This window comes from Rhinichthys klamathensis, unplaced genomic scaffold, assembly GCF_029890125.1.
Source record: "Rhinichthys klamathensis goyatoka isolate OS25496 unplaced genomic scaffold, OSU_Roscu_1.1 h1tg000309l_1, whole genome shotgun sequence".
Lineage (NCBI taxonomy): Eukaryota > Metazoa > Chordata > Actinopteri > Cypriniformes > Leuciscidae > Rhinichthys > Rhinichthys klamathensis.
In genome coordinates this window covers 1,208,214-1,230,557 of record NW_026606827.1, presented here as the reverse complement: position 1 = coordinate 1,230,557, position 22,344 = coordinate 1,208,214, and the positions used below count along the sequence as shown (strand labels likewise).

The 22,344-nt window shown below is 36.5% G+C and overlaps 2 protein-coding genes across 5 annotated transcripts; one reads left to right on the top strand and one right to left on the bottom strand.

Moving 5' to 3' along the window:
• The first annotated feature begins 1,354 nt into the window (after positions 1–1,354).
• sh3d21 (SH3 domain containing 21) lies at positions 1,355–16,474 on the top strand. 3 transcript variants are annotated; one of them, XM_056270876.1, is made up of 17 exons: positions 1,358–1,478; positions 2,408–2,565; positions 2,669–2,726; positions 4,369–4,481; positions 5,020–5,110; positions 5,710–5,771; positions 6,101–6,146; positions 6,518–6,612; positions 7,312–7,410; positions 7,841–7,892; positions 10,108–10,170; positions 10,866–10,986; positions 12,945–13,155; positions 14,414–14,482; positions 15,337–15,518; positions 15,605–15,668; positions 16,149–16,473. In XM_056270876.1, the coding sequence occupies exons 1-17, from the start codon at positions 1,475–1,477 to the stop codon at positions 16,176–16,178; spliced, it is 1,518 nt and encodes a 505-aa protein (XP_056126851.1). In that variant the 5' UTR covers positions 1,358–1,474; the 3' UTR covers positions 16,179–16,473. The 3 variants fall into 3 exon arrangements, with proteins under 3 accessions (XP_056126852.1, XP_056126851.1, XP_056126853.1); XM_056270877.1 differs by lacking the exon at positions 10,108–10,170 and having other exon boundaries at positions 1,355–1,478; positions 16,149–16,474; XM_056270878.1 differs by lacking the exon at positions 14,414–14,482 and having other exon boundaries at positions 1,361–1,478.
• Positions 16,475–18,774: 2,300 nt separating this feature from the next.
• Positions 18,775–21,578, bottom strand: eva1ba (eva-1 homolog Ba (C. elegans)). 2 transcript variants are annotated; one of them, XM_056270922.1, is made up of 3 exons: positions 21,465–21,578; positions 19,831–19,923; positions 18,775–19,715 (listed from the first exon to the last, which is right to left on the bottom strand). In XM_056270922.1, the coding sequence occupies exons 2-3, from the start codon at positions 19,895–19,897 to the stop codon at positions 19,279–19,281; spliced, it is 504 nt and encodes a 167-aa protein (XP_056126897.1). In that variant the 5' UTR covers positions 19,898–19,923; positions 21,465–21,578; the 3' UTR covers positions 18,775–19,278. The 2 variants fall into 2 exon arrangements, with proteins under 2 accessions (XP_056126897.1, XP_056126898.1); XM_056270923.1 differs by having other exon boundaries at positions 19,831–19,927; positions 21,466–21,578.
• Positions 21,579–22,344: the final 766 nt, after the last annotated feature.

Below are 22,344 nucleotides of genomic sequence, written 5' to 3'. Positions count from 1 at the left end.
TGTTGAAAAAAAGTACATATTGACATTTTGTGGGCTTAAATGAAACTCTTTGAGACCCTTGTGTGTCTGCCGATAGAAACGAAGATCTTGATTTAATGACCCAGTCTCGCAATGGGACCAAACAACAGCAGGTAGACATTCATGTCCCAGTGAATGACATGTGGGGGAAAAAGATTTACATGTACCTACAAATGTTTTGAAGACTGTTAACAAATTTTTGATTTCTCGGGTTGCAGGGTTTTGACAATATGTGTGTGCATATTTTATTATGGCTTTTCTAATTTATGCCTTTTTTCTATTGGCTAAGCACATTCTTTAGATGAAGTAATCAATTTGGCCCTTAGATATTTCAATAAAAAGATTTATGTGTTGGGAAATTTATTTGAAGAGTTAAAATTAAAAAAGAATATTATTGGGGGGACATGAATAATTTACATTCATAATCAACATTGGATTTTAATTGTCTGGGTTCTGATTTGCACTGTGTCTGATATATACATTTGACTTGCATTTATATACTCACAATCAGAAAGAATAAAAAAAGCAACAATTTTCTATTGAGTGTTTTTTTTTGTGTGTCAAAAAGAAGAAACTAGCATCAGCGTTGGTTGCAGCAGAGATTAAACAGGATCTAAGAGCAGCAGTCTACAGTATATTCAGAAATGAACTCAAATCTTAACAAAACATAATCTCAGGAACAGAACAACCAACATGTAGAACTGACCACTGAACTATACACTGGGACTAATCAAAGAAACGAGACACAGCTGACATGACTAACGAGATAACAGATGACCAGGTGATAGGAATGCAGACACACAGGGATACATGAACTGAACACAGTTAAAACTAATCTAGAAACAGACATGAACAGGTCAAAAACAAACTAAACCTGACCAAACACGCAAAACGTGGCAACTAGAAAATCATAATCCTATTCATCATATCATAATTCAGTCATATTGTGAACTACACCTATTTGAATGGTCTTTTAAAAATTGCTTTATTATTTCTAACTGGCCTGACAGGCTCTAAATAAAAGCACTACAGTCACAGTACAATCATATATCTGCTATGTTCAATAAAAAAAATAGACACTTATTACAAAGATTACACTCATATAATCACAGTTATATTTAAACATAGGGTTTTTCCTTGAATTCCTTCTAGGTGAGTACACCTACTGTCAGTAATGTTTGCTGTGACACATGACACCAGGAGGTTCATACCAATACAAACCTGTCTCACCTGTTACACACTCTTATCTCTCTCTCTCTCATTGTATAACGTGTCTTGACTAGGTGGGAATTTTGTTTTCTTCAACAATGCTAATGTTTGACTAGAAAGAAGGAGGTCCTAGAAAGCGTTCGCTGTATTTGGATTGGGTAATTCACAGGGATTCCATGACACTTTGAGAACTGAACAGAATCTACATTGTCTGACTTGGTGCTCTGAGCACAGCTTTAAAGGAGCCATGGGTGAGTTTTTAAGCCTTGGTTTAAAATAATTTCTTGTTATGATTTGGCAAGTTGTAGTGTTTGTGATATTTGGGTTATGTATACGGTAGCCATCATTAATGGGAAATGTAATATAACAAGTGTAATATAATTTTGCAATACGTGACAAATGGTTTAGAAGGAGCTGCTTTTTGTCGTATATACTTAATATTTTAATATTATTACTAACATTTATGGATGGATGGATGTACAAAATGAGTGTATTTATTTATTCACTAATATTATATATATTACAATTTACATTATATGGTAAATAAACTTGAGATGGCAGTTTATGTCATCAAATGTGACACTAATCTTTTAATCATTCAAAAGTTGTTTTTTATGAGTTTACCAGACCATAAACTGCCTGTCATTGAGACTTGAGATTCAAACTGACCAATCACACAATCAAAGGGTTTCTTACAGGAAATCAGATGTATGCAATGCCATTGTGAATCATGCGCAGGGCTCTTTGTACTGATATACATTCCTTAGTTCAAGTCACTCAGGTTCAACTCACATACCTGTAGGCCTGTTGAAACTCATTTGCTCATGGATGTCCAGCTCCAGTATTACGCTTGAGAGGCACATAAATCCTACTACTTCTATCTCTTTGGCATGTTTTTTCATGCCTTCACATAATTAGACACATTTATCTGTAGGGTGATTCGTTAAATTTAAGGCTGGTGATTGACAAAGTGCAACAATCTTATCTGGCCTAGGTGAAATCTGCAGATTTTTTTTTTTTGTGATTGATTTTAAGGGAAAATGTTTAGATATAAATATGTTAAAATGTGTTATAGATACTTATAGGTTAGCTGATAACATAATTTACAAGCCAAAATATTGTTTAAAACACTCCAATCTACTAACCCCTAATGGCTTCACCTTTCTTTTGTCCATTCTAGAGGTGCTTGTGCTTCTAGACTTTGAGGCGACGATGCCAGATGAGTTAACGGTGTGTGTAGGGGATGTGGTAAAGAATGTCTCAAAGGCCAAAGAAGAAGGATGGCTGGAGGGAGATCTGAGAGGAAAGAGAGGCATGTTCCCTGGCAACTTCGTCAAGGTCTGGACCTATTAGAACATTGTTTCCATGGTCATGTTTAAGCCTTGCCATGGCTCCCCTAGTTCCTATACCTATTTTCAAAATAGCTTTTCTCTACCCACAGGAAGTGCCTGTTTACCTAATAGGGGACAGCAACAGAGAGCCAAGAAGCTTGAGGAAATGTAAGTCTCCATTATAAGTTAAATAACAGTATTTTGTTAGTGAATTCATCTTTTAAGTGAACGAATCAATCATTTGCAAGTCTCATTTGAATCTGAATGCTGAAAGGTTCTCGAAGTGATACTAAACAAGATGGGGGTAGAAGAATTATGATGCTGATGATGACCATAGGGGTGAATTCAGGTTGATTGGGACACTTTTTTAGCCTGGTTTCCCCATACTGCCTTTGCGCAGCGCGATTTTATTCACGCTGCTAGGTAGTTTGGATACCATGGACCAAATTTTCGCCTCATCTAGGGAACCAATCACAGAACGGGGAGGGAGTAGCAAGACGATGACGATGTCTATGCGACACACCGAAGCAGTTTGTTTATACCTATGGATCCAACATGGCAGCAGACGCGAAGTTACCTTTTGATGCAGCCTTAGATATTAGGCTTGTTCGACTTGAACCGGCGCTGCACAGAACGACCGCGAGAGCGATTAGAGAGCAGACGGCTCCACATGCTTTTTAATCGCTCTCGCGGTATTTTGATGTCATAAACCGATCGGTCTGTGCAGCGCCGGTAAAAGTCAAACAAGCCTAATGTTCTAAGTAGTTTAGAACGCAAATAAATCTCTGACCCATTGTCTTCTTCTTCGTCTAATTTCTTTCGCTCTACATACGTCATCTGGTATAATTGATACGATTGGCTATGAGCTACGTACAGACGCATTTGATAGACATTCGTAGCACCCAATAAACGGCTCTGGGCATTCGTAAACCACGCCTCAAATACAAGAAAATTAACATGTGGTTCCCAGACCACGTCTCAGTGTCAATGAGACGTGGTCTGACGTTAGCCAGGCTAACACTTTTTGCCATTAAGATGACTTGGAAAAAGTGTCCCAATCACCCTGAATTTACCACTAATTAAAATGACACAGATTATACATGTTGTACGGTTTCTATATTTTGATAAAAGTCATATAAATATTGAGAAGTCAGTAGCATTTTTGAACAAATTGGTTGAGTCAATGATTCAATCATTAGGTGTGAAGCGGCTCAGAGGATTGGTGTATGACATCAAACTCTCGCGATACTTGTAATCAATTATGTAATTCACCGATCGGTCTGCTCAGCGCATCTCCATTCTCCAAGTCAAACACACTTCACTCACTCGCACATACACATGCATTAACACTCACTTGTCATCACCTCCTGACATAAACTGCAGAAGGTGAGCGAATCTTTTTAATTAACTTGGATAAATCAAAGTCCCCAACAAGAATAAAGCCTCGTAAATATCCAGATCTGTGATAGATGCATATGAGTTTTTCAGTGGCAGATTCAAAAACTTTTTCATTCGAAGCCAAGGTCCATAAGTGTCTGAAGTTGTCCAAAGAATCTCAACTTAGCAGACTAAAATAAGCAGTCTAATGAAAGGGTTTGTGCCTCCACATCCGGTCTCAAATTATACTCACCAAAATCCATAGGCTAGTGCTGCCCTATATCCGCCATAAAACAGTGCTTGTCATAAAAGTGAAGTAGGCTACTTGTAAAAGTGGAAGCTAGAAGTGCTTTTTGCAGTCTAGTCCAGTTTGTCCTCACATCTGAACGTACTGACATGTTCCATATGTTTTCCACTTACTTAAATTCTCCAGCGAAGAAACCAAAGGTACAGACGAGGAAATGCGAGGTGACTTTTCCCTACACTTCCCTGCACGAGGACGAGCTGGAGCTGGTTGTCGGAGAGACCATCGAGATTGTCAGAGAGGTAGGATATTAAACCCCATTTCTATAAACTCAACAAGAGCAAAGTAGATTTTACGTGAATGGTTTCGTGCAGCATGTTTTACTACATACTTGCTGAAGTGGTAGTCTCATCATGTTAACGTAATGGAATATTTCATCAAAAAAAATAATGAACAAAAAAATATATATATTTCTAAATCTGTATTATTTTTATTTGGATAGAATGTTCACACTCCTCCTATTCAAATTATTGTGATACCTCACTTGATTTGTATGTAAAGACAGTCAGCTGTCATTGCAGCAAAATTATAAACCCTGACAATATGATTAGAGCACCTAGGCTAGGCTACATAAAAAAATATTGTATCATACTGAAGGTGTGTGTGTGTGTGAGAGAGAGAGATAATGGCTGTCTGACAGTACATAATTTCGCTTTTTACGTGACCGCTTAACAAAATAAGTAAATGTATGTGAAATCAAATATTTTTTTATATATTTATATATGATGGTTGGAAATGTTTTTGCTTACAAATTAATCTGCATTCTGTTTTGTCTGGTAGATTGAAGATGGATGGTGGATGGGAAAGAAAAATAACCAAATAGGAGCCTTTCCGTCCAATTTTGTGAAGGAAATTTTTGTCCCTTCAAAAGGTGAGCTTGTACACTAAAACTAGAGCTGTAAGGATTTGCATTTCTTTCACATAATGAGCATCATCTTATAGCTGCAATTGATACAGTGCCCTCTGTAATTTTTGGGACAAAGATACAGCAAACTGTTGCTTGGCCATCCTATTTTTGTGATGAACCAATAGTTGGATCCTGCAGTATAGGCTCAAGAAGTTTTTTTGTAGATAGTAAAAATCCACACATGCTTCCTGAAGTGTGTTTCTGTCAGACATATCCGATTTTTATTGGTTTTAGTTAGCCTAAGGTTTGACTGATGTCTCTTATTGTTTTATTCTTGTTACCCAGCATCACAATGGGCTCTTAACTTTTACTGGCACAGCTCTGGTCCTCAAATAACAGAAATAACAGAGTCCAAAATTTATTAGTAGCCTAAAACAATGACTAAATGCTGAAAATCTCTTTACCTGCAGGAAACAATTAAACGGTTGAGTAAAAAACGCGTCTTGAGACCTTGCGGGTCTTTTTTGTCCATTTTTGTTTTTCAAAACAAATATGCGTTCTGTGTGAATGGCAATGGCCCCTATGTTTGCTACTGTCTTTCTGAATCCTCTTAATGTTTGCAGATGGCAAGATAACTGAAGCCAAAGCCAGGCCTAAACTCTCTGAAGCTGTCTTCAATAAAGAAGTGAATATTATATATTATTTTATACTATATTATATCATATTATATCATATTATATTAACAATAGTGCTGTCAAATCGATTAATCGCATCTAAGTTTGTGTTTACATAATATATGTGTGTGTGTATATACAGTATATATATATATTATCAAATTTATATATCGTGTGTGTTTATCTATATATACAGTATATACACCGACATATATACGTACATATATTATGTAAACAAACTTTTATGTTAGATGCGATTAATCGGTTTGACAGCACTAATTAATAATATAATTCTATTCTATTATTATTTCTATATTATGATATAACTTTTTTCTTACAGGGAAAAGGACAACAGAGACCAAGTTTACGGAGGAAAACATCAAGCGGTGAGAAGTCTAAAAACATGCCATACAGTTGATTTTTGTTGAATAATTAAAATGCTGTTTAGCTGGAGCTTGAGGTTGCACTCTTCAACTTGAAGAGAACAGAGTAACACTATTCCTATAATAAACAGTGACAAAGAAAGCACATAGAATCTTAAGACAATGCTATTGCAGTTCTCAGTGAATGAAAAGATCTATTCTTAAAGGACTTCCCTAAGGGTTTCACACCAGAAGAGCAGTGCTTTGAACATGTGCTTTTTAGATTCACCCACCAAACCTGCCAGAGCAAATCCGTTAAGGAAAATTTGCTAATAAGTTTAATCACCATGGCAGTAAATTTGAGGTCACTGAATATATGTTTAATTCCTCCACAGTAAAAGAATGTTGTCAGGCCATGTTCGACTACACGGCTGTTGCCGAAGACGAGTTGAACCTGAAGAAGGGAGACGTCATAACTATCATCAGCAAGGTGTGTCATTGGTGACCAACAGTCTACTTTCTATTTATACGGAACACAATGTATTTTCTAAAGAAAAAAAATGTTGCCTCACCTGATTTGTATGTAAAGGATAATGTACAGTCAGTTGATCATTACAGCAAAATAATAAACCCTGACAAGGTGATCAGTATGCCAACAAAATGCATCATTTTATTTTGTATCATTCTGAAGGGGTGTATTTTGACTGCATATGACCACATGGCTGTACAATATCTCACTTATTACATGTTATTTTTTTATTTTTAATGTTTTTAAGGCTACATTTATTAGATCAAAAATACAATAAAAATAGTAATTTGCAAAATAATTTTCTATTTGGATATATTTTAATATGTAATTTATTCATGTGATAGCATAGCTGAATTTTCATCAGCCATTCCAAAGTGTCACATGATCCTTCAGAAATCATTCTAATATCCTGATTTTTGATTGATGTAATGCATCCTTGTTGAATAAAAATATTAATTTATTTAAAAAAATATTTTGTTGAACCCAAACTTTTCTAAGTAGTGTGTATATGAAACAAAAAGAGAATGGAGTGCTATCATATGTGTATTCATAACTGACAACGTCCTCAGTTGTTTGTTTATACCCCATACACAAGTTAGTATCTTTTCCTGCTCAGTGAGTCAGCTTTGTGTTTTTCTTTTCTTTTTCTTTTCCCTGAAGGCCACTGAGGACGATGGCTGGTGGGAGGGGGAACTGAACGGAGACAGGGGCTTTTTTCCTGATAACTTCGTCATGGTGATCCCAAGGGATGCTCTTCATGTGAGTGTGGGACAGAGAAATGTTCTCATGATTGGCCCATTTGTGTACTGTTAGAGAATGGGAGTCTCCCTTTTGTCAACACTGCTCTGGGCTTTTACTAATGCGCTGGCTCAGAAAACCGATTTAAGGCCAAGGACATTCATTCTAGTTTACAAATAGTTTGGTTTGTTTTAAGGTGGAACGAACTGGAGGTTATAAATCTGTTTTTAATGCCTTGATACACAAGACAGCTAACTGTGGTCTAAACATTACTGTATTTTCTTCCTGTTACTTTGGGCTTATTAAAAGAGATTGACTCAGAGGTTTCCATTAGAGGAGAGGAACACTGAAACCAGTGACTTGATTCTTCCTACATGAAAAGAGTGTGAGCGTTAACCTGCTCAAAAGGACTAATCCATATTTGGGTGACAATTTCTCGTTTTCTACGCAGACTGGGAATGCAGGCCAGACACCGGTGAGACTTGGCTCTCAGAAAAAATCAGGTAAGACATCAGCACCTGTCATAACGGCAGGGCTGGTTCGACAAGATTCTTCAGATTATATCGAACGTGCAGTAGCTGGAAATGTTGCTAGAAATCGTTGCATTAAGAGATTATAGGGGTGTGAGTGAGCAGGTTTAATTAGATGGAAAACATGTCAGGCCGTACTTGAAGCACTTCATACTGTCATTTTTTAAATGGTTGAATCGAAAGGTTGTTGGTTTGTATCCTGCATGGGGAGACTTTTTGTTTTGGGAAAATATTATTTTTGTCCATCTTTAATATAGTATCGGTAAATCAATATACAAAAGTCCATTCAAAGTTATATACTATAAAATAGTATAGCTTGATAAACAGAATTTGAATATATAAAATCAAATTCTTTATAAACTGTTTTGTCTTTATAACAACTCAGATGTCTTCATCAAATAAGAATATATTTTATCAAAGGACAAAAATACTTGAATGCCAGTAAAGCTGGAATTCATTAGTGGTAAATATACACAATGACTCTTGAGTTGTGGTTTTAATGAAGGATATGTCATCATTGTCTAACCCACAGTAGTCACTCACATACTTCCCTTATTTGAAATGAGACTCAATCCTTATTAGATATCACTTAGAATCTTAACTAGAGGAAGTTCAAGTTGTTTTTTACTTTTATTACTATTATTATTTTCACATCATGCACAAATAAGGACAACTGAACTGTATGTTTTTTTCATCTACACAGTTTTATGACTGTTCTATGAACTTTATTCAGTGCTCGACAGCCCTTATTATGCTATATGATTTTATTTTTATTCAGCCTGACTTTTCTGAGGAATTAACAAGTTAGCTTATGGTTGGTAGCTCACAAAAACTCTCTGATGGAAACTACAAACTTTAAAACGCAGTTTCTGCACCTGTTATTGACAACTCATTTCTTGGACAGGAAGTAGGCTTTTTGCTCACCTCACGTTTCGTTTTGCACTCAAGCGTGAAACTCTCTGCCATTTCCCCCTGGATGGTCATGTTTTTTTGCTGCGGAATTGTCTCTCTTACAGTGTTAACGTGGTGTTAAAAGCCTGGAAATGTGGTGCAAAAATCTGTTCTGTGCTGAATCTGACTTTCTTACACATGACCACAAACCGCTCTACGAAACACTGATGCAGCTGTGTGGGGCTGTGACAGGAAGTTGTTGTAGGCCATGAAGAGATATCATTTGAGCAGACTCTAGAGGAAGGCAAGGGCAGAGTGAAGCACCCCTCTTCTCTCTATATATACGCCTTCATTTTCATAAGAATATAGGGTTGTGATGTTGAAAAACTGTCGGGGTATGTATAGAGTTTATTTATTCTTCTGATTTTTCTTTTCTTTTCCAGATGCATTTGCAGTTATATCACTTGTCCTGCAATTACATAAGTCATAGAATTGTTTTTTTAATAGAAGATTTGGTTTCAAAAGAAAAGATCTTGTCATAGTGGTCGATGGGATGTGATGAGAGGGGTTGTTTACTCAAAATAATTACATGTTATATTTATGGCTCTGGCAAGATCAGTGCATCCATTTGATTTTGACTTAGATTAGTCTTTAATGTCTTTTATTTTGACTGTACAAGACTAATTCTGAATGAGGACAGATATCTGGTCTGTATTGTAGGACACAGTTTAATTACTGTTCATGCTTAAACCCATGCGGGTTTATTCAGGGAACCCATGAGAATTTTTTTGTGTAGCCACAGGAAACAAATGCTCATTTGTCAGTGAAAGTTACAAGTTCTCATGCCACTGAGACCTCCAGCATTGGTCCTGTTTAGTTGTGAGAATGCTTCAAAGTGATGTTTATTTTGTGATGTTAATTTTAAAGTGTGTAAAGAGAATGGTTACAAAAATAGCTTTAAGGATTCTGGCTGGCCTTCTGGCAGTCCATCCAGAAACTGTCCTCTCGTGTGGGGTGTGTTATTAAAAAGGCTTTATTAAAATTGGGATTTTATATTAAAATCCACAACCTACACAATGCAACAGAGCCTTCATCCGGGTGACCATTTAATCTAACATCTCTAATGCCTTTTTAATATTATACCCCACGCAAGTGCCTTGGGCTTTATTATTTATGGGAGGGAATGCCAACATTCGGCTTCCATTAACTTTGAGAAGAAGAAGCAACAATGACATTTACATATGTTTGTTGCATTGATGGAAAAAACTAATAATGCTTGTATCTTCTTATATCTCAGGGAATCAGATGCCAGTGATGGACCAGAACACCTCAGATATGAAACCAAAGACAGAGACTAAAAGTAATAATTCTGAACCTATTACCTTTAAAAGTATAACAACGTCTTATTCTGGAGTAAATTTATATCTAAGGGTGTGTTCACATTTGACAGGTTTGGTTAGATTAAATCGAACTCCGATTGCTCTGTAAGTGCGGTTAATTTAAATAACTGTGAACACTGCCATCTGAACCCTTGTGCGCACCAAACTAGCGGGCCGAGAGCTCTGAAAAGGTGGGTCTCAATCTCTAAAAAGGACAGAATGCTCAAACATACCTGGTTCTTCTCGTCATAGTTACGATGTTAAACCAGTACAGTTTGTCTGTTTTGACTATTTTCGAAGCTTTTTGTGAGTTCTTGGCTTGTAAAAATACCTACACATTTAATCCAGCACACATCATTGTTTTGGATGTCCAGTAAGTTCTGTCGCAAAACATGCATCATAAAAGCCTTTTTTTAATCTTTAGGGTTCAGTGTTAAAAATGACAGTGTGAACACTAAGTGAACCCGGACTAAATGTATCGTTTTCACTCTTGGTCTGGACCAAAAGAACCGAGAACCGAACTACAAATGTTACTGTGAACACACCCTAAAACTATTTAATTTTTATGAAATATTTATTTATATTACATGTCTAACATTTATTACTTCACTTAAGCACTGCTGTCTAAGGAAATTTACCCAATATGATGGTATTTATCTCTTGTCTTTGCACACAGGTGAGAAACCAGACACTAAAGACTTTCGAAGTGACCCACCTGGTAAAATCAAGTTGCCTGGTCTACACAAACCACCTGTTCCACCACCCGCCAAAGAGAAGCCCATAAAACTAGTACCAAAGTAAGTGATGCCTTAGCAAATCATGTTAGAGCATACAACCTTCTGTGATGCTTTTCATGAGACTCTCATCACAAGGAACACCAAATATATAAGAAATCTGAAACATAAATAAAGAAATAAAATCCTCTTTCATCGGTCAACGTTATTTTCCTCAGGGACTGAATTCCTCCTCGACAGATAGTCATTTAGCATTATGGGCCCCTATTTTAACGATCTGAAACGCAAGTGTCAAAGCGCAAGTAACTTTGTGGGCGGATCCCGGCGCTGTTGCTATTTTCCCGGCGGGATAAATGCCTCTTGCGCCTGGCGCAAATCTAAAAGGGGTTGGTCTGAAGTATCTTCATTATTCATAGGTGTGGTTTGGGCGTAACGTGAAATAAACCAATCAGAGCGCCATCTCACATTCCCTTTAAGAGCAGGCGCGCTTGTTCTAAAGCGGATTCCTATTATAACGGCGGATTTGCCAGGCGCGCGCCAGGAGCGGTTCATAGCCGAGGAGAGCAACGTTCTCGTCAGGGCCGTAAAACACAGAGAAGTGACATTGGGGATGGAGAAACCCACCCAAATTAACTTCTGTTAAACAGGCGTATGATAATTTGGGTAAATGTGTAAGTTACATGTATGCTTTTTTATAATAAATTATCTATCTATCTATCTATCTATCTATCTATCTATCTATCTATCTATCTATCTATCTATCTATCTATCTATCTATCTATCTATCTATCTATCTATCTATCTATCTATCTATCTATCTATCTATCTATCTATCTATCTATCTATCTATCTATCTATCTATCTATCTATCTATCTATCTATCTATCTTTTGCAAAAATGAAAACTGCTGCTTAGATGAGAGAATCAAAGTGTATGCGCGTTGTGCACACGCTACATTGATTATGGCCAAGCATGCGCCCTTAAAATAGCATAATGAACAACGCGCCACTGACTTTAGACTAGGTTTTTTTCTGGTCAGTGGCGCATTTGTTTTATAGAACAGCAAAATAGCATGAGGGAAAGTTTGCGCCGGAACACGCCTCCTCTTTGCGCTGAACCGCCCCGGGGAGCGCAAGTGTATTTCTTAGTTAACCGACGTGCGTCTGTGGAGGGAAAAGTCCGCTTTGCGCGGGTGCAAAATAGGAATGATGCATGCGTCAGTGTACAAAGTCATTTGTGCCGAGTGCAAGATAGGGCCCTATGTGTTATTCTAAAGGGCCTGTGAATGTTCAGTCTTGTAAAGAGCGATGGAAATTAAATGAGTTGCTGAGGGACTAAACAAAGTCAAACTGCCTGTTTCCTGTTTTTCTAAGTGAGCATATAAAAAAACAGAAACTGCCATGTGCTCAAGGCAGAGCTTACAGAAAGAACTGTCATTCTGACAGAATTGCATGCACACAAACTAAGACATTACAAGCATTTAACAGTTAATCTTATAATTTTCCAAAAGAAATCAAAGCAATGTGTTGTTTGAAAAAGCTCCCAAAACTTTAAGACACATTAGACACAAATGGGGCGGCAGTGGCTCAGTGGTTCATGTGGGTTGTCTACAAACCGGAAGGTTGGTGGTTCAATCCTCGGTTCCACCTGACCAAGTGTCGAGGTGTCCATGAGCAAGACACCTAACCCCAGCTGCTCCCGACGAGGTGGATAGCGCCTTGCATGGCTGCCGTCGCCCGTCGGTGTATGAATGAGTGAGTGAATGGGTGAATGTGAGGCAAAATTGTAAAGCGCTTTGGTGGCCATTGGGTCTGTGAAAGCGCTATATAAATGCAGTCCATTTACCATTTACCATTTACAAATTTAGAAGCAGCTGGAGACGCACCCCTTCCGCAAACACTTAATGACCTCACTCTCTTAAACCAATGCACATATACACACACACACACACACAAAAAACCTGTATTGAATTTTAATATATTGTATGTGTGTAATATGCAAAATGCATTTTTTCCCCTTAGAAATGAAGAGCCACAAGCTGTCTCACCGAGACAACAGCCCCCTGCCTCGCCAGTACAGAAAGAGGTTAAAGACACTAAGGATGTAAAAGATAAGACACCTGACCAGTTTGACGGTGTAGACGTGTCCTCAGAGAAACTGAGCCATCCCACGGCCAACAGAGCCAAACCTCCACAGAGAAGACCACCAACAGCCCTCGCCACTGTCACACAAGTGAGCTTAACACAAAGGCACAGACGTGGCATTCATAAACGCTTCAGGATTTTGTTGATTGGCTTTTAGCTTAAAGTCCCCCTGTAGTCAATCATTTTATCCCTTAAAACTCATCTTTGAACACCAAGATGAAATATTTAAACATTTCCTGTGAAAATAATTTCTTCATGCCTTAAAATAGCTTGAATGTAACTCTACACCCCTTATACACGGAACCATGAATATTCAAATTAGTCTCCGCCTCCACTCAATCACACCAGTTTAAATACCTGATACACTCGGTCAACTTTACTGTAGTAAACACTACACAATGGCAAGTGGAAAAACTGGTTTAATTCAGTCTTATTATGTTGAACCAGAAACTGATTCAGAAGAAGTGTAAGAGTGAATTACACAGGGTCGTCTATATATAAGTCGATGTGTCAGAATGGTAATGCGTTTTTTGCATGGCTCTCTATAAACAACGACAGACACATAACGGTAATTAATATGATTAGGCTTTGGCTTGACTACGTTATCAATCAGCTAATAATATGCTGCTAATGTTACACAAACCATGTTCCCATTCGCCATCTCAGAGTCAGTCAGCTGCCTTCTAAAAATCCTCATTCTTAGAAACGCTTTGAACAACTTAGAATGTCAGTGGAGAAAGGCATATAGTTCATCATAACATCCTAATATACATCATATTCATAATTCACCTGCTGTATTGCTAATGATATGCTAAAGCCCGCCCTGCACGTTGATGGGATTGGTTACAGCATATTTATGACGTAGAGAACAACTGCGATTTCAAACCGCATTTTTGAGACTGTCTTTGGTTCACTGCAGTTTTAAGGAGAAAATACTCAGCAGCAATGGTGTTGACTTCTGAATTTGCACATGGTTTGTCTTAATTAAAGCATATTTTAAAACACTACATAGACCTATAAACAGCATTAAAAACTTGGTTTTCACCACAGGGGGACGAGATGAATTGCAACAAAACAAACTGTTCTCAATTTAATGAATCAAGCCTAAAAATGTTTAATTAAACGTGGTTTTCAAAGCTTAAGATGCAGCACTCAAGCCAAAGCATGTCTGGGGATGTGCATGGAGAATGATGATAAAAATGAGGAAAATCAAAAATTAGGGCTGTCAATCAATTAAAATAATCATGATTATATATATATAATAATTACATAATATTATATAAAAAAAAAAATATTCAGTATAATGTCTTGATAAATAATCCAATTAACATCTGTTTTTCATAAAGGTTCTAGATGAAACTGACCACAATGAAACTTCAGGGGAGAAAGATGGATTACCACAAAATATTCCAGAGGTTTGGATAACTCTTTACAATAACTTTCATTAAAAATATTATAACATTATATAATGCTTCACAGATCAGATTACCTTCAAATATAAGAAATTGTAATTCATATAGGCCTATAATATCATAAATATTCATATTTGAATGTACATGAACTATTGATCTGTAAAGCATTATATAATATATATAATATTTGAGGGCCTATTAATGAATGTTGTTCTAAAGTGTTACCAAAGGTTGGAAAATTAATATTATGTTATGGAATTATTTTTGTCTATAAAACATCTCCTTAAACGTCTGATATATACCACCGTTTAAAAGTGTGAGGTTTGTAAGATGTTTTTGAATGAAGTCTCTTATGCTCACCAAGAATGCATTTATTTGATCAAACATAATACAGCTAAACAGTAATATTGTGGAATATTACAATTTCAAATGTGTTTTCTATTTGAATGTATTTATAATGTAATTTATTCCTGTGATGCAAAGCTGTATTTCCAGCATCATTACTTCAGTCTTCAGTGTCACATGATCCTTCAGAAATCATTCTAATATGCTGATTTGGTGCATAAGAAACATTTCATATTATTATTAATGTTAAGAACATTTGTGCTGCTTAATAATTTTGTCGAAACATTAGAATATTTGATGAATGGAAAGTTTAAAAGCACAGGTTTTATTTAAAAAAAAATGTTTTTAGTCACTTTTGATTCCTCTTTCCTGAATAAAAGTATATATTTCTTAAAAAAAAGAAAGAAAAAGTACTGACCACAAACTTTTGAACTGTGATGTACAGCCATTTGTTAACACATTGTCCTAGGATTTCATCCCTAAGTTGCTCAGCTGCTGGTATTTGTTCACAGGTTACAGAGCCTCAGTCAGCTCCTCCTGCCAAGACAGAGCAGGGAACTAAGAGCACTTTACCACCCAAGACACACACTGAAAGCAAAGCTGGGGTTCAGGAGGAGACTGCATCACTGGCCTCTGTGCTGATAGAACTCAAAGATCTCCGTATGTCACTGGATCTCCTCAAAGCACGGCACGAGTGAGTATAAACCTGACTACCACCCCTGAATGATCATATCACACATTTCTTTTATTGCAATATTCCTCTTTGCTTTACCTCACCAGGAGAGACATAAATGACCTTAAAGATGAACTGAAGGATGAGTCCGAAAAACGGATGAGATTACAGGTGAGTGTGGTGAGATTTGAGTCTATTCTGTGAAGATAATAAAGTCTCCTATTTTTTTCTCTTTTACAAGATATAAGTTGATTTTTTTTCAGTTTCTCATTCAATTGTCATGCTATTTCAGTAAAAAAAAAAAAAAAAAAAACTGAAATAAATCCAGTCAAATAAATACTGTCTTTATCCTCAAGAGAGCAGCAGTGAGTTAAAAATACAACCTCTTCAACATGATAGAACTGACAAAACATCTGCATCACATAACCGTAGACATAAGATTCCTATTTTATCCGTAAACAACCTTAAAAATAGCCAAATATATATCTGGAAGTAAAAAAAAAAAAAAAAGTACCATCTATCTCTTCTACCCTGATGCAGATTGTTTACCTGTAGATTTTACACTGTCGAATTTAAATATAGTCTCACCTTAATGCTAAGCTTCCCTTAATGCGAAGTACAACTTATTAATCAATATTTTTATATTTATAGGATGAAGTGGAGGCTCTGAGGAAAAAATAGTGTCCATTGAACACCAGGAATATTTCACAATCCCCAAGTGATCCTTCTTTGGGCCATGGAGATAAAGGCTACAGAAAGACAATGATGGAGTGTTGAGGAATGTACAAATGTGCAGACAGATATGGAAATCCAGCATTTGCAACTTGAATAATTCCTAATCCAGTGGACCAGAAGGCTGAGCTCCATTCAGGGAGCAGAACTACAAAAAGACGTTTGGTTTTTCATATACTGCTTATCAGCTCATTTGGTTTTGGGAGTCCTCTCCACTTGTTTTTTTTAAGACATACATATATGTATATGTGTGCATTTTGAAATGTGTAAATATCAAATATTCACGATTAAACTAGGCATATTTTAACGTATTAACACACATTCTATTAATAACATGTTTCGGTTTTGTGGTATTCTGTAGAAAATAAATCAATAAATAATTCCGCTGATGGTCAAATGTTTTTGCTCCAAACCTGATTAACTCAGAAACTTAAATTATAAACATGAGTTGATGCCTTTTTTGAATGCAACTAGTTTTATCTGTGTTAAGACTATGAAACAAGATGGATTTATTTCAGGAGTGGAAGATATCAATGACATATAAATACAGATCTGGTATCTAAATGCAAGCAACCTTAAACATAAAGTAATCAAATATTCCTAGATACATTTTTTTTTTTTCCATAACCCCAGTGGTCTGATGGAAAATAAATCTTTTGGAATGACACAAGACAATTCAATTGGCTCCAGGTCTATTTTGACAACACTGCAAATGCTTTTTAAAAGTTGCTTTGTGAATGGCATGAATAGAGTTTGCTTTGTCACTAACAGAATTTGAAAGTTAATTTCCCTTCGTGGAGAATTAGCATGAGACTGAGGCTGGTTTAGTGTCCCTTCAGACAGAAAACAGCATCTGGAAACCATGTGGAATACATTAGATTTTCATAGTCTGACTAATCATTGGGAATGGTCTATTTTTTTAATGACAGACAGACTAATTCCAAATAGAAAGGTTTGTAGGTTCATTTGCTGTGATGACATAGTAACGTCAATCAAGATAAACTCACATTCTTTCCGTTGTTTGGGCTTGTCCTTAATGTTATATGGGTTCTACATATTATGTGTCATATTAGCAGTTCACAAATTGAAATATCTTCATAACATCTTTATATCAGAATGTACTTCATAAATGTAAACAATAACAGAAGTTGTTTCATTAGGAATATTATAGCATCTGGTTCTTCGTAAGCACTCAAGAGTTATTGTTACGCTTTGGTTTAATTGTTTGGGTTTTGTTTTCGATGCATGGAAAGCTCAATATTTAAATCAAAATGAACTGGAACTGGAAATTAAACAATAATACAATAACATCCACTTGGTGAGCAAATATATAACTTGAACGTGAAAGACACGATGTCCACAAAACATTGATTTTGGCCTATTTAATTTTATTTTACCATTTAATTTATTGTAAAATACATGAAGTTCTGAATAATCAGGTGTGCAATTATGCCATTTGATATGTATTACCCATATATACTCACCTATATGAGAGTCTTATTGTAAATGACTGATTGGGAAATGAACCCTTGATTGTTTTAAACTGCATCTTCTGATTGCTATAACCCTGTTTCTAGAGATCCTGAGAGCATGACCCATGTTGAGCAGGATGTTTTTTGGCTATATTTAGGAATGCACGAAGTTGATATTAGAATTCATTTTTAATTGATTGATATTGGTCTGTATTGAATGTTTCATTTGTTTATTCTTATTTGCCCATCTTTTTTATATATATATTTATAACTTGTATAGTTTACTATCATCCATTAATGGTCATCATTAAACTTACAAGCATTGAAGGTACACATGAAGCTTTTTTGCGGAAGAACATTGTTTTGGTTGTGTTTTGGTTGTGCGGATGAATATGGTTATCATACTGCTCATAAAACATTCACTAATAGGCTTAAGACATATAATCAGTTTAGATGGAAAGGATCTCAAGCTGAGCTGAAGATGTTACTGAAGCTATATCCATTAATAGACACTTAATAGACTTTATTGAAAATAGATTCCAGCTCAGCACAACCATAATGAAATGCCAAGCCGATGTTGATTCTCGTTTTATTACAAGCTCTGTCGCGTTCTCTTTTGTCTCATTTTTTTAAAACAGGTGATTCTCCAGAGATTCAAGATTTAGTGTGCTCCATGTCAACCTTTCTCGCTCATTGTGACAACTAACCTATGCCACTTCAACACCATACATGCGTCAAAGTACCCAGAGCAACTTTTCCCTATTTACAGATATGAGACACGCACGGGTGAGTGATGTACAATATATGTACACAATTTCCTGTGAAAAGCATTCCTACAGGTCTAAAATATGAACACTTATAAAAGGCTTACCATAAGTCAAAAACACACTTTGGAGGAAGGATTGATGTATTGACATTTAAATGTAGTTAATTTTGAACAAAAAAGTTAGATAGTGTACCTTTAATGTAATATTTAGAAAATATCAAAGTAAATATCCTATTTTCATATTGTACATTATAATGTTGTGATGCCCATTTCACTTTGTATCATTTAAAACAATAGCATTTAAAACAATGTTTTATTTTATTTTTATTTAGACAAAATAGTAAATCATGAAAATAATTATCTTGTCGATGTTGAATTTTAATATCTGTGCATTCTTTAGCTATGTGTGGCTTTATAATCTTTGAGTTAAGGCTTGATGTGACTTACATGGGGGATTTTTTTTTTTATGACAAAAAAATAGCAGAAAAACAATAAATGGCATAGTGCAAAAGTGCATTTGCTTTCTGTGAGCTTCTAATTATCAGCTACAATTCACAAATATTTTTTTAAACATCAACAATAAAGTCGGAATGACTTTTCAATAAGCACCGTGACTTGGGGACCGATAGCAACTTTCCCAGTCCAAATGTTGCATACAAAACAGCTGTACCCATGGTCTGTAGGATTACAATAACATCAGTCCAACATATAAAAAATATATAATGGAAACACCATCCGTTAACAGTCTTTAAAAGTACTGCACTCAAGCAGTGAAATGGCTTGAGTTTATGTCCAGGAGTCTCTGGGAGCATTAATAGTAGTGCACTCTTCCAATAGTGCCCGTGCCTGTTCCCAGGATATCCGGCTGTCCATTTCTCCAGATTTCCCTGATGATCCTCTCCCTTTCCTCCAATCGCTGTGCCCGCTCCAGCTCCTCGGCTGAGGTGAACACGTTCCTGCTCAGAGTCCCATCCGGCGTGATGAGGTGGTTGCTCATGGGGATCTCTGTGGTGCTGTGTCGGACCGAGGACTCCAGGCCTCCTGCATCTTCCTCCTCCTCATCATCATCGCTCTCCTCGTCTTCCTCTTCCTCCTCACTGTAGTCTTTCAGCTGTTTTTTCTCCGGTGTGGAGGGTGCCGTAGTGGCACGAGGCTTGCAGGAAATCCGGATGACCAGGAGGCAGAGAGTGAGCACCAGGCCAAAACAGACGCCGATGACGAAGTAAAGGCCGAAACTCTCTGGATTTGCTGGATGGAGAGGGAAACAAGTCAGGTTTAGTAATTGGAACATCTCCATATCAGTTTGCTGTTCTTTAAACCTGAGTTGCATGTTAAAAATATTAAAAATGGGGAAAGCACTGACCTTTAATGTGAGCATAAGCAGCAATAGTGTTGCTCAAGAAATCCATCTCCTTCCTTTTCACATTCATCCTGGCTTTATCGTGTGTTTCCAAACCTACCGGATAAAAAAATGGAAACTAATATTGTTAAACATGAGCAGTGCTTGTTTTAGCACATGCTAAAATGTGGTTGCTTGGGCACTGCTAATATATTCTGGGTGTTTTCTGACAAAAACAAAAATTTTGTGGTGTATTTTATATTTTTTTTCTAACAGGTTTGTTTTTAGTTCTGATTTTTTTAGAGGTAAAATTAGCTGTAAATATTCATATTATAAAATTGCAGTAAGTTTTCAAAAAGTTCAGAATACAAAACTCAAATAGAATTTCAGCACAAACAAAAACTAGGCCAAATGTCAAGCTTCTGTGTTCCAAAAAAAGAAAAGAAAAGAAAGGTAGGCCTATCTGATTAATCATACTGAGCATTAATCACATAATTCTCTGGCACTATGAGACACACTAGATATATATATATATATATATTCAGTAAAAATATACTGAACAAGTCTACAGTCAATCCATGTGAGCCCCTTTTGTGAGGTCAAAAGGTCAGAATTGCCAGCAGCAAGTGGGGCCCATTTCCTTCTCCATTAAATGGAGTGTAGCCAGTAGTCAGACTCTTTTGTATCTGCATAAAGTACACGATACAATTCTCCTCCCTATTGACGTGCATCCACAGCCTTTTCCTTTCCTGTAGTGTATGTGTCCGTAGTGTATTTCCTCTCTGACTCTTTTCCCTTCTAACTGTGAACTCATAAGGAAGACTCATATTTCCAGGGGTCAACAAATGCTGCCACACCCTCACATACAGTATGAGGGCAAGAGTTTAAAGAGGTTATATTTACAACCCCAAACAAATATATCCTCCCTATGACAGTTCTGCGCCTGGTTCAATACACACTGCATAGCAGGCGCCACAGAAAACGCGAAGACCTGGGGTCATGTGCGCCTGCTGGATCTTACCACACTTCCTGTGTCCACCCCCCTGCTCCTTTTTTTTTAAAGGAAATAATCCCATCCACTACAGTCATACAGAACTTCCTGCTGACTTTGGCTTTTCTCTTTCACTATTGTTCACATCATTGCTGTATACATGCTGTTTGAGTATGCACACTCAGAGATTCAAATGCACTTGTATAACTAAGATATTACCCATTATCTTAACTTTAACAGCTTGGCCTTAAGAAGGTATAACTTTTCAAGCTCAATAAAGCATGCCATATAGCAGATTTGTGTGATGAACAAACTAAATTGAAGCTGTTTTTCAATGAAAATGGTGATATCTTGGAAAGGCCTTGTTTTTGTTCCACAAAAGAAATTCCTACAGGAAATGCCATTACTTTTCTTAATTTAACTGAGTGAACTTCTTTAGTACATTAGTAATTCTAAAATATTAATTCAATTTGTATTATTGCGGAATTAATAAATAGTTTCTTTAGATTTTGATAAGCATACCTTTTACAGTTGTTGAAAAAGAAAAGACAAAACAAAACCAAAGAAGAAAAGCGAATTAAAGCACAACAAAGCAAAAAAAAAAAAAAAAAAAAACCAACAACATATAGAACTAGCCTACAAAGAAAAGCACTAAGATTTACTATACCATATAAAGCAGTCAGTTCCTCTTCATGGTGCACTGTTGTTTCAGATGGATCACGCTTCTCACTCTGGTTCTGCCCGTGTCCTCTGTATATCTTGGGCCTTCGTCTATACAATGACAAACACACACACACACACACACACACACACACACACACACACACACACACACACATGGATGTCAGACCATATCACATCTAAAATCACTGAGGCATTTGCAGCGCAAGCGAATGACAGGCGAAAGATTGCACTGTGCACACAGGAAGTCAGCTTGAGATCGAACAGCCTAAAACAGATTCACATTTCACCAATGAAAATGCAATAAATCATGTCTGAGATGGATATTCACATGATGAATGAGTCATTAGGGAATTGAGTTAGAAAAATAAATCACAGTGTGAACTGCCTGAACAGAAGCATCATGACTAAATGTTTCGGTATTAACCTCTGTGTTCATTTTTGAAAACTTTCTTCATACACAACAAAAGTACTAGCCTATTTAGTTTGTGCTATAAAGCTATGTTTATAGACATTTGGCCCAAATGTCATAGGTAGATGGTGTGAAAAATGTGCAAAGCAGGAGGTTTCTTTCAATGGGAAAGTTCGAGTTGGTTTAGTAAAGCCCCTTTGTTTGCTGTGCCGATTTGGATCTTGCTGACTCTTGAAACCTCTTAACATGTAGATTTAAGGTAAAAAACTGAAAGTAATATACATCTAGATGGAGTAAGCAGCAGACAAGTGTACAGATGTACACATTAAGGATTGTAGATACAACTGTAAAAAAAAATATTCTATTGCATGGGTGGCATAAACACCATAAGGATAATGATGTAGAAATACAGTATATACATCATTTTACCTTTCGCTTGCAGTCGTGTCTACAT